The sequence below is a fragment of the Colobus angolensis genome, unplaced genomic scaffold, assembly GCF_000951035.1.
Source record: "Colobus angolensis palliatus isolate OR3802 unplaced genomic scaffold, Cang.pa_1.0 Scaffold164, whole genome shotgun sequence".
NCBI lineage: Eukaryota > Metazoa > Chordata > Mammalia > Primates > Cercopithecidae > Colobus > Colobus angolensis.
Genome location: NW_012114755.1, coordinates 1058642 through 1073273, shown reverse-complemented (window position 1 = coordinate 1073273; position 14632 = coordinate 1058642). Strand labels below are relative to the sequence as shown.

The following is a 14632-nucleotide window of genomic DNA, read 5'->3' as shown; positions in this document are numbered from 1 at the left end:
AAGGAAGGAAGGAAGGAAGGAAGGGGAGACAAGAGAGAAGAGAAGAAGAGAAGAGAAGAGGAAGAGAAAAGAAGCTACTTCTTTCCACCTGGTTTATGGGGACATCCTAGTAGGAGTTCCCTGCAGCCAGCACCCATGACCTTGGTCCACACCATTGGAGTGACATACCAGTTTCTCTGCACTTCCATGCCATCCCTCCTACATGGCAGGAAGCTGGCACAAACTGGGAATGGAACAGGCTGGGGCCAGGAGGCAGCACACTCCACTCAATTATTCCCCCAGCCTCCCAGGGAGCTGTCACCTGGGAGACCCTGCCCATTCCTGGAGACAGAGGGAGCTCAGGGGGGCTTCCACATCTATCTTTGCCTCTGGCACCCTAGCTCACTGCTCCATCTCCCCTCTTATCCTAGTCCAGTTCCTAGTCCCCAGCAGGGAGGGGGGTATGGGGCAGGCACCAGGTTGGCACTTTTGCAGTCCAGTACATGGACGGTGACCATTTCATCTGGGCTCTGGCTGAGGATGTAGATGGCCTCCTTGAACAGAGCTACGTGGCTCCCATCGAAGGTCACGAAGCTCAGGTCAGGGAAGATTGAGCACCGGCCTGCGGGAGGGACAGGACACAAGAAGAATCAGTGGATGCCTACAAGACCAAGGCTGCCGAGGAAGATGGGGCAGGTTCCCGGCCCTCTTCCTGGATGGATGCAGAGGCCTGGAGTCTGGAGGGTGGCTCAGATCAGGCATCACACAGATCAGAGGTCGCAAGCGTAGGAAATCTGCCAGGTCGGGGTCCCACAGGAGGGGAGTGTGGGGCACACAGATCAGGGGTGGCAGTCATGCTGGGGTAAGGATACAGGGAGGATGCAGGAGGCTCCGCTGATCCCATGACTCACAGGCACACTCCCAGAGTGGGCAGCAGCGGTCCCCACCCACCCGCACGGCGAGGCCCAGGATCCCACAGCGAGGGGGAGCAGCGCCCTGGGGACAGTGCTGGGACTGATTCACGCGGATCAGCTGGCCCTCCAGGCAGATGTGGCGGACGCAGTCCTGCTCGGCGATTGGCTGGGTACAGAGTGGAGGAAGTGTGAGTGCCCATCGAGGAGCTACAGCCCACCCTGCAAGCCATGAGGGCACCCGATCCTTCCCACATATAGGTCCTAGCGGAGCAAGGGACCTTCTAGGGAAAGATGCCCTTACCCCCCACCCACCGACAAGCCATCTGGGCCCTGGCGCTGTGCTTAGTGTGAGCTCGGAGGTCAGGGAATGATTCCCTGAGACCTCTACAGATCTGCCTGGCCTGCGCTGAGAGGTCTGGGTACACAGGCCTGTATATACACTAGTTCACACTCACAGAAACCCTAGCATACCTGCACAAGCCTGCACACACACACACACACACACACACACACACACACAGATTCTCACAAAGGCACAAAGATGCACATGAGGATGTCGCAAACACCATTCATCACACACACAAGAACACCTGCAGATACACGAGCGCTCATACTGTCTCACACATGTGAACACAAATGCACACAGCAGACTCACAAAAGGCACACACCGGCACACACACGTTGTCACCTGGGCATCACACTAGGCCATCCAATCAGCCCCCCAGGGCCCAGATGGGCCAGGCAGAACCCTGCTATGGCATCGGGGCCAACAGGAGACTGGAGAATTTTTCAGGGACCAGGAGCCTGGGGCAGGAATGAGGATAGCAACTAAAACTCCATCTAGCAGGGAAAAGGGAAGAGATGAAGGGAGGGGTCACATGTAGGGGGACAGAACCCCGACATATCACTCACGACACAGGTGGTAGATGTATTGGCCTCAGTGGTGGTTGCCAAAGCCTCCGCCAAACCCTCTACGATGCTCAGAGCTGGGGCTGAGCGCCCAGATGGTTCTGTGATGGCCTCGTCCACGGGCTCTGCTGCGAGGTGAGCCCCTGCCGAGGTTCCATGGGCCTCAGCCAGCTGAGGCAACAGAACCAGCGCGCTCTCTTGGGGGGCCGTCCTGGATGAGACGCGGCTCAGGGTATAGGATGTGGGCACTGGCAGAGCTGTGCCTGCCTGGGCTCCCTTGGGCTCAGTCACCAAGGGGGTGAGAGGGTGGCTCGTGGCAGGCATGAGCTCTGTGGGCCCACCCTGGGCAGAGCCATAGATGGAGGTGGGCAGAGACACTTGCTTGGATAGGATGGCCACCTTCCCTGTGGTGCTCTTTCGTGAGACAACAGATACCATGGAGGCCATGCCCTCAGTCACAGGCAGGACTCCAGAGGTTGGCAATGTGGCTCCCAGCAGCAGGCCTGGAGCTGTGCCCGCTGCCGCAGGCACTATGTGGGCAGGTGGGTGCGCCTGGGTCATTGCTTCGGAAGTGAAAGGCGGTGCTGGGCTAAGTGTCTGAGCAGGCAGAGTCATGGCCTGTGACCGGAGTGGAGTGGTGATGACAGAGGCTTTGGGGCCAGGGGTGGCCACTGGGGCAGATGTGCCCACCTTGGCCAGGGGCAGGCTGGTGTCGGGAGGCAGGCCAGAGAGGAACTGGGATGGACCAGTTGACTCTAGGGACACGAAGAGTGTGGCTCCCAGCCCATGAGCAGCTGTCCACAGGCTGGCGGCAGTTGGGGTCTCTGGGGGCAGAGCTGGAGACTTGGTGGCCGTGGTGGTATGCTGGGCTGTGCGGGGTGGTGCAGTGGGGAGTGGGTGTGGTTGTGGGGAGGCAGGCAAGCCCATGGGCTGGCTCTGTCCGGCTTCGCCCTTCTCTGTGGACAGCACCCTCTCCACGCTCCTGGTTGTGAGGGGACTGACAGGAACCTGTTCTGCTGCTGTTCTAGCCACAGTTAGAGGGGTGCTGGGACTTGAAGCACTCTGGGCCTGGGTGGGCTGGGGGACCCCTGTTCTGCTTATGACCTTAGTTACTGCAGGTGTCAGCACAGCCTTGTGGGATCCCGAGGAGGTGGGGGACCTGGAGATGGCTCCAGGGGAAGCCACAGGTCTGGAGGAGGGACTTGCTGTCAAGGAGGGCTGTAGGGGTGTCGTCCTGACAGGCAAGGAGCCATGGCCTCGGACTGTCACAGCCTTGGTCATGAGCGGGAAGCGAGGGGCAGGGGGCGACCGGGAGGAGACTGTGATGTTGGGGCTTCCTGCAAAGATCACAGTCACCCTTGTTGTCTCCACGGCACCCGACACCATGCTAGGTGTGGGTGTCTGCAGTGCAACAGGGAGGGATGAGGACTCTGGTGTATGGGGGACGGCCAGGAGGCTGGCAGTCACTCCCTTGCTGGCTGGGGCCTCTGTGGGGTGGCCAGGGAGTTGAGATGCAGTGAGCCCCAGTGGCTGCTGCAGGGTGGACTGGGTGGGGCCTGGAGACATCACTGGCTCTTCAGTGGCTGCCATTGGTGGGTTCAGGACTGTGGGGAGTGGGGCAGCTGGGGCGAGGGCTGGCCTGTGGGTGGGGCTCTTGGGGCTTTCCTGTGACAGCTGTGGCTCCTCATCACTGGGAGTGGGCAGCCCTTGACTGGGAGGGAGGGTCTCATTGCCAAGGGCCTCTGTGGGAACCCAAACTGCTGGCTCCACACCTGCGGAGATAAGAGAAGAGGCTCAGAAGGCGGGGTGACTGCTGCCCCAGGGGGTCACCGCTGGGCAGGGCTGTGGTGTGGGGATTGAGGACTGGCACCCTCAGTGATGGGGCGAGGGCAGCTTCTGACGGCCAGAAGTCAGCAGGTCTGAACTCTGCCCGACCTCAGACCCTGACCCCAGAGCCAAGAGACCTCAGGTCTAAGTCTGGCTACACTACCTTCTCACCATGTGACCCCACTCCGGGCCTCATTTCTCCTCTCTGTGAAGTGGGGCAAATAGACCGGATGAGGCCTGTAACTCCCCTGTGCCTGTATCTCTTTCCACAGGTCCCTGTGCTGATCTTGCTTCTCTGGGACCTGGGAGCTTTGAGGCATGACTGCTCAATGAGACCCTAGGGACTTAGAGGAAATCTGAGGGAAGGACGAGAAGTCCGGGCCACTTACAGTCCTCCAAGTAGACACATCTCTGTGTGACTTCATCCAGGACCTTGGGGGCAGGACACACAGGGACACAGCCTTCTACCCTGAGGACAGAGCAGGGAGCAGGTTAGTGGCCTGGAATACAGGGAGAGCCACCTCTTTTTCCCTCGACTGAGCACAGGCCTTATCCTTTCTTATGACACGTGTGTGTGCACACATGTGCTTATTACATGTACACACACATGACCCTCCTTAGAGATGCTGTCACACATGTACAGGAGCACACACACCCAATATGTATGCAGCACACTTCTGCACACTTCTACCCCTCAGACCGAGAGGGAAACACACACACAAGCAAGGTACACTTCTGCACACACTCATGTACATGTTCACATGTGTCTCTGCCTGGGCACATTCTCACGTGGTCTCATGTACCCTCTCCAACCCTGCGGGATGCCCGAATTTTTACACACACATGCAAACACACCCACAGAGACTCCCACAAACATCAGTGAATACACCCTCACACATGCACACAGCTGCACACAACACCTGCATGCATGCAACTGTGTACCATGAATGCACAGTTGTAGTAGTACACACACAAACACACACAAGGCTCTGCTGCATGCACATCATGCACAAATAGATACTCACATATGTGCATATATGGAAAGACACAGTCACCCTGGTACACACATCCCCATACACTCAACATGTGAAACACTCGTACACAAATCTATGTGAGTGCACACACACACTGGTGCACGCACCTTGACTCCATGCCCACGGCCCCTGACAACTCACCTGGGTACGTCCCGGCAGCTGGCTGCCCATGGATCCCGGCAGGTTTGGAAGCAGGAACTGGCACAGGCATCATAGCGCCACTCGCAGACGGGGTAGGCAGCCCCCGAGGGTTTGGCATCTAGAAAGTGAGATGGGGCAGCAACTCTGGGTCAGGTGAAGACACAGAGGAAGTCCCAGAGCTTAGCCCTGTCCCCCCATTCTGTGGAGGGGATAAATGGACCCATGCAGGGAAAGTGAATGGGGAAAAAACCACGCTAAGGAGAAACTGTGTTCACCGTGGTTGGTGTGAGTGCCTGGAGTATCCTGGGGACGGGGCTCTGGGAACTGAATGCAGGACTGAGGACAGGGAAGGACTGAGGACAGGGAAGGACTGAGGACAGGGAAGCTCTGGCCCTGGCAGTTGGAGTGAGGCTTCGAAAGGTGGCCAAAGAAAAGTCCTGGACCCCTGATCTCTCCCTTGGGATGCCCTGCCACCCACCCTGCCCCTCTGGGACCCTGGTGCCGAGGCTTTCCCCACATCCCAGGACACAGTAACCTCCTCCTTGCCCTGCCTCTAGCAGGGCTATTGTAGACCTCCATGGAGGCAAGAGGCTCTCCTTTGCAGGGTGAGGGGAGGCACTGGGGGATCCCTTCCCCTCTAGCCCAAGGCCTTCCTGGGCACCTGGCCCCAGAGAGCTTGCAAGGGAGGTGCTTTTCCCCAGGCTCAGCCCTCTTTGTTCCCAGAGGGCCCCCTGAAGAGCCTCTCAGAGTCTGAGGGTGCAGGTCGTTTGAGCACCGCCCTCACTGCCCCTACGGCTGGGCTAACTCTTAAACAGCACTGGGTGCTACCCGAAATATCTCACATGGATTTACTCATTCAACCTTACCATTGTCCTATGAAGTAGGCGCTATTATTACCCCCACTTTAGAGAAGAGGAAACCCAGGCGTAGATGATGCTGGGAAAATGAAAGGTTTTCAGAGGAGATGTGACTAGCACCTTGACAAATGAGGAAAAAGTCTGCAGCCTATGGGGGGCTTGGAGGCAGACAAGCAGACCCCAGGCTACCTCGGCACAAGTGACCAGTTTCTGAACACACAGCCTGAGCAGGGAGGTGTGGGTAGGCTCCGAAGCAGGCTCCAGGGAGCAGCCCCCACCAGCAGCTCCTCCAGATGCCCTAACCTGAACACTGCTGCCAGCTGTGAAGAAATCTGCTTTTCCAAGAGCCTGGAGAGTGTAACTTACATTTGGGGAGCACCTACTATGTGCCAGGCCCTGGGCAAAGCCCACGAGACACAGCCAGTCCTCACAGCACACTTCTCAGACAAATATCCCCATTCCACAGGTAAAGAAACCAAGTCAAGGAGATGGGGGTTCTCCTCCAAGTGTCTAGGATGGGGTCAGGATTCGAACCCAAGGCTGTCCAGCTTCAAAGTCTGGGCTTATGCTCCAGTGTCTTCCAGAAAGGGACACAAATATTCCCATCATGAGCAAGTCTTGTCATCATGGCCAGTGATAAACCTGTCCCATGTCAAGTTCAAGGGTGGACTCGCTAACCGCTGAAGGGAAGAATGAGCTCACTCAGCCCTGGTTTGGGTGGGGTGGGTGATGAAATGAGGAGGCTGGCTGAAAACACACTTACATATGTGTACATGCAAATGGATCCATCCACAGACACAGGTACCCCCAAGCCCCATGCAAGACAGAGAAAACAGTAAAGAAACTCCAGGGTTTAGGCAGAGAACAATATTTTGGGGACACACACACCTGGCAGGGCAGGCCCTGGACCCCCTTGGCCTCAGTGGAAGTTCGGGGAGTCACCCCACCCCTGTCCAGGGGCTTGGGCCTTCCATTCAGAGATGAGGCTGCTGGTCCCCAGACCTATCCCCCTTGTGACAATCCTTGAACTCATGGGGCAGGCATGTGACCCCAACAGCAAGAAAACTGAGCCAGCAGCTACGTATGCTGCAGCCAGAATCACACCTCCCCTCACTTCCACAAAGGCTGCTATATTTTTAGCCTGTGGCAGCAGGCAGGACCCAGGAAATTGGCTGGACCCCAAGCACACTGTCCATGGCTCCCTAGGCTGTCAACATGGAGGCCGGGCCACCTCTCATCTCAGGGAGGCACCCATGTGGCCCCCTGTGCCAGGAGAAGGAGGATTCTGTCTCTTAGGGGCAATTGGAAGGGTGAGGTGAGGACACGGTGGGAAGAGCAGTGGACTGAGAGGGCCAAGGGGCCGAGGGCAATAGCAGGGGGTCACCTACCCAGAAGGCGGAAGAGCGTGCCCCGGCGGAACACCTCTGTGTGTTCGTACAGCCGCAGGGCCAGCACCGGGCCCAATGCACAGAGGAAGGAGCTGGGCTTGGCCAGGGACTCCAGGGCCACCAGGCCTGCCTGCCATGTGCCCCGGTGCAGCAAGAAGGAGGCATGCTGTTGGAAGGCGTCACGGCCCTGCCACTTAGCCAGCTCCAGAGACCCGTTGGCTGTGACGTGAAGGAAGAAGTTGGGTCTGTCTGCTGCCTCCAGGGACACCACATCTGGGTCTGCAGAGAACCACACGGAGAGGGTCAGTGCAGGCAGAGGTCCAGACTGGTGGGCTGCGGGGACAGCATCCGGGCACGCATCTGCTCTCTCAGCAACTCTGGACGGCAGCACGCCTGAAGACCAGCGGGCCTTGTCCCCTACGCTGGCCCCCGGCCCACATACTCTGCCTGCCAGCTGTCCCTCTGCTCACACCATCTCTGCCTGAGGGCGAGTGGAGGCTTAGAGATCCCCCAACTGCTGAGCCTCAGGAAGGTAACTGAACTATCTCCTTCTGTCCCCCTTGCACCCCTCTTTCCATTCTTCCCTCTTTCTGCAAACATGTTTGAGTGCCCTCAATGTGCCAGGCACCATTCTAGATACCCAGGATCCAGCAGCGAATACAACAGAGGCAGCTGCCCTGACGGGGTTGCATTGCATTGGCCATGTGGGGCAGGTTGGGGGTTGGTGATTTGTCAGGCTATAGGGTCCCCGGCTTGGTCTTGCTTCTCACAGGATCCCAGAGGGCCAGCATTGGCAGCCCTTCGTCCAACCCACAGATAGGGAGAGGGTCCCAGAGAGAGCTTGCCTAGAGACCCAAAGCTCGTCCCTGTCCTCCCTCTCCGGTCTCCATAACTGCCCAGTTCTAGGGCACGGGGCTTGATGCCCAGTGGACAGTTTCCCCTGCACAGGGCCTTATGGGTCTCCTCAAGTCCCAAATCCACAAGCAGGCGCAGGGGGTGAGCACAGGGCCGGAATCCCAGCTTACCACCCTGGCTGTGATGTGGGCAAGGACATTCATGCCTGGACTGTAGGAGGGATCATCAATGAGGTGTGTGTGAAACACCTGGCACAGCCTGGTGCTGGGCGGGTGCATCTTCAGCCCCTCCCACGTGTCCCCTGTGCCCCCAGGAGGGATGACAGTGTCCCTGTTACACCTCCCTGGGCAGCTGCGAGAAGATGGCAGGTAACGGAGACAGGCTTCATTATTCATGTTAATAATCACAGCTGCTGTTTACACATGACTTACTACGTGCCAGGCACTGTGCTAAGCAAGCCATTTACCTGCAGGTTATGAAATTCCTACGAGAACCCCGTGAAGTGAAAAATTCCCTCATTCAGCAGCAAATATTTACTGAGTGCCTGCTGTGGGCCAGGCCATGTTCTAGGCACTGAGGCCACAACAGGGAGCAAAATGATGAAAATTCTTGCCCTCATGGAGCTTGCCGTCCTGGCGGCTGTGGGGTGGGGACAGAAAACATTTCTGTGAGAGGTTAAAAGGTGGTGATATTACTATTCCCACTTTACAGAGGAGGGAAGAGAAGCCCAGAGTCACACTGATGGTGGATGAGGGAGGCAGGGCTGGATGCAGGCAGGCTGAGGCCAGAGCCCCGCATCTTCGCCGCCACACGGCCGGCCCCACCCATGGGATGCAGGCGCGGGCATGGGCAGCCCAGCGTGGTAGGACACTGAGTGCTAGCCCCAGCCTGCTCCACGGGATGCGTGACCTCAGGCAAGTCACTTCTCCGCCCTGAACCTTGGCTTCCTCCTTCATGAAGACAGGGTTGGCCTGGATCAAGGCTTCTCCACTGTTTTCCCTGTTGTCCTCCTAACAGGGCAGAGACCTTGAGGTGCAGAGTCCGGGGCTGTACTGTAAATATTCGACTGACTTCGCCTGCCGTCTTGTGTATTTCTTGTTTAGTGCCTCGGTTTGGAAGACAGAGCAGCAGAGGAACTGGAATGAAAGGCTTCGGAGCCAAACAGCTGGCACCTGTCACTCACAGGCACTGCGCCCTGGGCGAACCGCCTCACCTCTCCGGGCCTCAGTTCCCCCATCTGTATACTGGGAAAATAATAGTCCCTACCTCCCACGATTGGCATGAGGATTAAATGAGTTGCTACACATGAAGTACTTAGAACAGTGCCGGTACATGAGAAGTCCTACAGAAGGGCAATGTATGATTATTAATAAATAAGTAACTTCGCCCCCCAAAAAAATCTTCAGGTAACACTAGCACCCCAGGGACCTCTGTCAGACTGTGGTGGTGACTCCCCAGAGTGGGAAGCCTGGGCCTCAGTGACTGCTGAGTCCTCCCCTCTGTGACATTTCCTGCTCTCCACTTCTTCGCATAACCATCTTTCCCATCCTTAAGGACACCTCCTCCATGCAGCCACCCTAGGTCGCACCTGGAAGACATCTTTCCTTGGCTGCCCAGGACCCGGGTACAGCCCAGGAGAAGCAGTATGGGATGGGAGAGGGAGGAGCTTGGGTCCCCACTGGGCCCATGAGACCCACGCCTGACTCTGAGATGGAGCCTGGACTGGAGTCCCTCTGGGATCCTACCCCCAGTGACATCCTCTAAAGCCAGGTGACTCCGGGGACCTGCTTAGCATGCCCGTAAACCTAGTGGAAAGGCAACACCCCGTCTGGAATACACATTACCTACTAGACTAAAATACTGGATGGAGAACAGAAAAGCCTCACTAAGCAGATGGCCTGCCACATCTGGAAGGTGGTGAGACACCTTTGTCAGGCAGGAATGCACAGATCTGGGGATCAGAAATGTGTAGGGAGGAAGTGCTGTCTTTGGGGGTGGTGCTTCTGGCTCTCCTGTGGCCCAGTCCCTGATTCCTCACTCCCAGGCCTTCTTATGCAGCTACATGATTCTGCCAGATACCACCTACCTCCCCCAGGCTCACACCGCCATGAACATCACCTATAGCTAGGGATGTTGGCCATGCCTGGGGCTGGGCAGGAGCCAGGATGTCCCCTCCCCTCCTCAAAGCCCTTCCATGGCTCCCCATTACCATGGATAAAGTCCCAACTCCTGAGCTTAGCTTACTAAGTGAGTAAGAAGTTTCCCTTCCAAACTCCTTCTTGCTCTCAGGGGAACATCCTGTATTTTAAGAAGCCTCTCCTGACTCTAAGACTGAGTTGGGGGCCCCTCCCCAGTGTTCTCACAGGTGCTGTGACTGCCTTTGGGCATGTCTGTCTCCCTGATGGGACTGTGGGCTTCTGATGCGCAGGGACTGTGTCTCTTGTATCCCTGATTTCCCAGTACCCGGCTCTGTGCTTGGCATGGGATTAGGGTTCAGTGAAAGGGTGGGAGGCAAGAAGAGACATTGAGAGAGAAAGAGAAGAGAGGAGGGAAGAAGGGAGGGATGGGGGAGGGTGAGAGCGGAAGAGAGGAAGGAGGAGGAGGAGCATGAGGAGGGAGAGCTGCTGCTTGGCTTTTCTGGAACAGCTATTGCATACAGCAAGGTATAGAGGCACACCTGGGCCTTGGCTGCCCTGGAGGTTAGGGGAGCAGATGGAGAGTGTCTCTGCAGAGGAGGAGAAGCTGACCCAGAAGCACCATCTCAACTGGGAGAGGGGCACTTGTCAGAGCCCCCATTTCTCCTGCCACTACAGATATTTAGGGCCTCAGCACTCACCCCTCCTCCAGCACCCTCCTCCCTCCCAGAAGAGCTGGAGTGGGACTGAGGTGGGCCTTACCGTGGGCCTTGGCCTTGTACAGAGCAGCTGTCAGCAGGAAGTTCACGATGTCCCCTGGCGCCACATCCTTTGTCCTCACTAGGACTATGTCATCGCCCACCGCCTTCATGGCCACCAGGGCACCACCGGCTGCCAAGCTGGACAGCTGATAGGGGCCCTTACCTAGCACTGGAGAGAAGAGGCCCCATCAGCAGCCTGGCCCCCTTGGCCTGCCCACCTCCCATACATCCTGCCCCACCCCTTGGCAGCAGTGGGGTGGGAGGGCAAGCTACCAAGGAGGAACTCTTGATGGCGTCCTTCATCCCAGAGCTCAGGGACCTTGATGACCCTGAGAAGGAAGGGACAGGATTCCCAGGCTGCCAGCCCCTGAAAGGAACAGACCTACTGCACAGTGCCTGAATCACTTCACAGAGAGCCAGGGAAGAAGGCCACCCACAGGGAGCACCTGGGCCCCCCAGTGTCTCTCCACAGCCTTCCCACTGCCTGAAACTTCACCATTATAGCCACTGCTCTATTCAAGGCACCCTCGGGAAGAAGACAGCAGACCAGGTTTCTGCCCACCCCAGGCCTGAGGGACGATAAAAATGTTAGTGTTTATCTAATTATTTCAAACACATGTCACTTTTGAGTCTTTATAATTCCTGTGGTTGTCTGTATAGGTTGGCACAGAGCATGGGCTTCCTGGACAATCACCTTGTAGGGATCTTCCTGCCTCTGCTGTGTCCCCGCCCTCCAATGCCTCCTCCCTAGGGCTGCTGAGCTGCCCTCCCAGCCATGCCCCCTGCTGGGATGCACCAGTGACTCTCCATGGCCCTCAGGACATAATCTAAAGAGCTCAGCTTGAATTCAGAAGCCCTTCAGCTCTCAGCCCCTGCCCACCTCCCCACTCCCCCCACGCCCTGGCTCCTGCCATGCTGAACTTCTCTTGCTCTTTCTGGAAGGAGCAGTGGTGTTATTTCCCAGCTCACATCTCATCACACCGTTCCACCCACTCAGAGTAGTCCTCCTCGTTTTGTGCCTGGCAAACGCCTACTCAACCTCTGGGGCCCAGCTCAAATGTCACCTCCTTGTGACGCTCTCCCTGCACCCTCTCCTGCCACATGGCAAATGTTGTCCCTCCTCCTTTGTGTCCCACCAGCTCTTGGAGCATGGCACACACTAGCTACAGCTCTTCGGATGAGGATCTGGATGGGAGGTCCACATCTGTCACCCCCACTAGATGGGAGACAAGCAGTGCTGTGCTGGCAAACGGCTAACAACGAGCTCTCAAACAAACAAACAAACAAAAAAAAAGTGGTCTGTAGGTTTTCGGATTTCCATGGCGTAAACACTCCCACCAGGGGTCAACTGGAAACTACCAACTGAATAAGAAATTAGGAACACAATGGGTGCTAGAGAGGTGGTGTGAGCCGGCTCCACACACCGCTGTGGCAGGACTCAGGACCACTGACTTCCCAGCACCCGGCGGGCCAGGACCAGACCAAATGCTAGTAGAAGAACAACGGAGCAAGGATGGGTGAGTGGGTGGGTGGGTAGGTGGAAGATGCTAGAAACAGCTTGTCCTTTGCCAGTTACTGCCACCCAAAATGCCACGGAAGAGAGAAAACTGAGCAGCTTTGTCTTGCTGAAATGTCTTGCCTGATGTCAGACAGATTCTGTCTGTCCCAGGGACCACAGTTCCCCCATTGCAGGCTCATTCCTTTACCAGTTGAAGTTCTGGGGCCACCAAGAGCCCCTGGGCACTAGCATTTTGGCAGAACTGCAGTCCTGTGGATGCTCATGCTACACCCTGGTCTGGCCCTCATCTCGCAGGCCCCCAGGTGGTATCCTGTCTCCAGTCTCTCCCCTCCACTTCACCCACCACTCTCAAGCCAAAATCTCATAATGCAGGCAACTGAGGACAAAGCCCTGGGCCTCTGCCCACATAGGCCTGCTCCTGGCAGCACAGTCCCTGGAGGAGGGGCGGGGAGCGGAAGTCAAAGGCGAACAGCACGGAGGACCAGATGAGCATTTCACTCTGCCAAGGTCTGACCCTGGCCCAACTGGATGAAGTTCAGTGCTAAAAACTACTCCTGGGCAGCCCTTCTCTATCCCACCTACCCAATCCCGGTGATTAAATTGATGAATTGGCTCTAAACTGGACATTAACCTCCCCTGGATCTTTGGTTATGACCTGTGTTTTCACCCTCGTTAATCTAAATGTCAGAGCGTCTGCCGGAATCCTGCGACCTTGGTTGAGTTTGAAGATGAATGTGTCAGGCCACATGTTTTGTTCCACCCATACTCAGAAAGGACAGTTTGTGTCTGCTTTTGCCAAAAGCAAATCTTCGGGGAACCCAAGGTGATGTTCTGTGGCTCTGATGAGCTAGATTATGAAGGTGGAGGAGCTGGCGAGTTGGTGGGAATGGGGTTTTTCCTTGCTGGTGGGGATGCCCTGCCGAGCAGTCCCTGGGAGCCAGCCTGCCTGGGCGCTGAGGACAGAGGTGCAGGATACCCTTGGGCCCTGCACTGTCAGGGCTCACTCTGCATGATGGGGCCCTCCCAGCCCGGGTCATGGCTCTTCCAGGGCCAGCAGCGCCTTGGGATGGCTGATGCTGTGTGGCATCAGGGCAGGGCTGGCAGTGCCTGGGCCCCTTAGACTCTGCGTGGGGAGGATGGTCTTACCTTTGTTAAAGAAGTCACAGTCATACGCTGAAAGAGAGAGAACAGGGACTTCCTGAGAGCCAGTCCAGAGCCTGGAACAGACAGACAGAGCCAAGGTCCCCAGCATCCCAGCCTCCCTTCTTCCCCAAGTGCTGGGCCTGGCCTGCCTCCCACATGTCAAGATTTGGGGATGGTCATGGATGTAGATGTCTTAAGTGGGGTAAATAGAATGGCTCCTCTCTGGGCCGACAGCGCGAGGCTCAAAGACTGGCCCATAGTAGGCACCTCAGCGATGTGTCAAGTAAATGAACAAACGAATGAATGTTGGAAAGAAGCGGGTGTATTTTGTGTGGTGCCAAAGAGCAGGATTAGAACCAAGGGGTGGGAGTTTTAATCAGAAATGTTGCAGAAGACCCCCAGAGGAATGCAAGCACAAGACGGAGGTTGGTCTTCCAAGAGCCTTGGGTGGGAAGGGGACCAGGAGCCCCCAGCATCACCGGCTTCTTCAAGCCCCTTGCACTGCAGAGGTGCTTCCACCAGCCAAGCTGTGAGAAGCTCCTGCAAGCGTGGGCTCAGCGCGCCCTCTAGTGGTCATCTTCAGCACCACACCCTGTTCCCCTGGCCCCTCAGCTGCAGATGTTCAGTCCACTGGGGAGTGCCTGGGACCTTGCGGGAGACCCCTAAAGCCAGCAGCAAAGCCATGAGGAGCCAGGCAGATAGACCTGGGATAAAGCTTAGGAGCAGCATGCTTCACACGCAGGCATGGTCTGAAGACAGCCACCGACTCACTCCACGCCCCAGACCACAAGGTCAATGCATCTGGGGTCACCCTCCAGAAAGAGCACATAAAGTCAGGAGACAGGCCCACCATGTGACTGCGGGCACGTGCCGGCCTCTCCCTCCATCTGCAGACTCAGAAGGCTGAACCAGAAAATTAGAAAATTGCCAAGTTTCTGGTTTCCCGGGTGTACCCAGTCAAGGAGTGGTAGCCAACAAGAGTCATTAAAAAGCCAGCTCTCTCGCGAAGGCCCGTGGCGGGTGTTGACGCGATGTGATTTCTGCCCAGTGCTCTGAATGTCAAAGTGAAGAAATTCAATGAAGCGTGGGTAAACGGCGGGAGTAACTATGACTCTCTTAAGGTAGCCAAATGCCTCGTCATCTAATTAGTGACGCGCATGAATGGATGAA

General features: G+C 56.8%; 1 protein-coding gene across 1 annotated transcript in view; it reads right to left on the bottom strand.

Annotated features, from left to right (window-relative positions):
• The window catches only part of OTOG (otogelin), a 104230-nt gene that overhangs the window by 32646 nt on the left and 56952 nt on the right, over nucleotides 1–14632 (bottom strand). Inside the window, exons 31-38 of the mRNA XM_011937439.1 lie at nucleotides 13466–13492; nucleotides 10802–10969; nucleotides 7050–7328; nucleotides 4805–4922; nucleotides 4019–4098; nucleotides 1806–3574; nucleotides 891–1059; nucleotides 456–601 (exon numbers count right to left, since the gene is read on the bottom strand). Coding sequence (XP_011792829.1) covers nucleotides 456–601; nucleotides 891–1059; nucleotides 1806–3574; nucleotides 4019–4098; nucleotides 4805–4922; nucleotides 7050–7328; nucleotides 10802–10969; nucleotides 13466–13492 — 2756 coding nt within the window. The remainder of the gene's footprint in view (nucleotides 1–455; nucleotides 602–890; nucleotides 1060–1805; nucleotides 3575–4018; nucleotides 4099–4804; nucleotides 4923–7049; nucleotides 7329–10801; nucleotides 10970–13465; nucleotides 13493–14632) is intronic.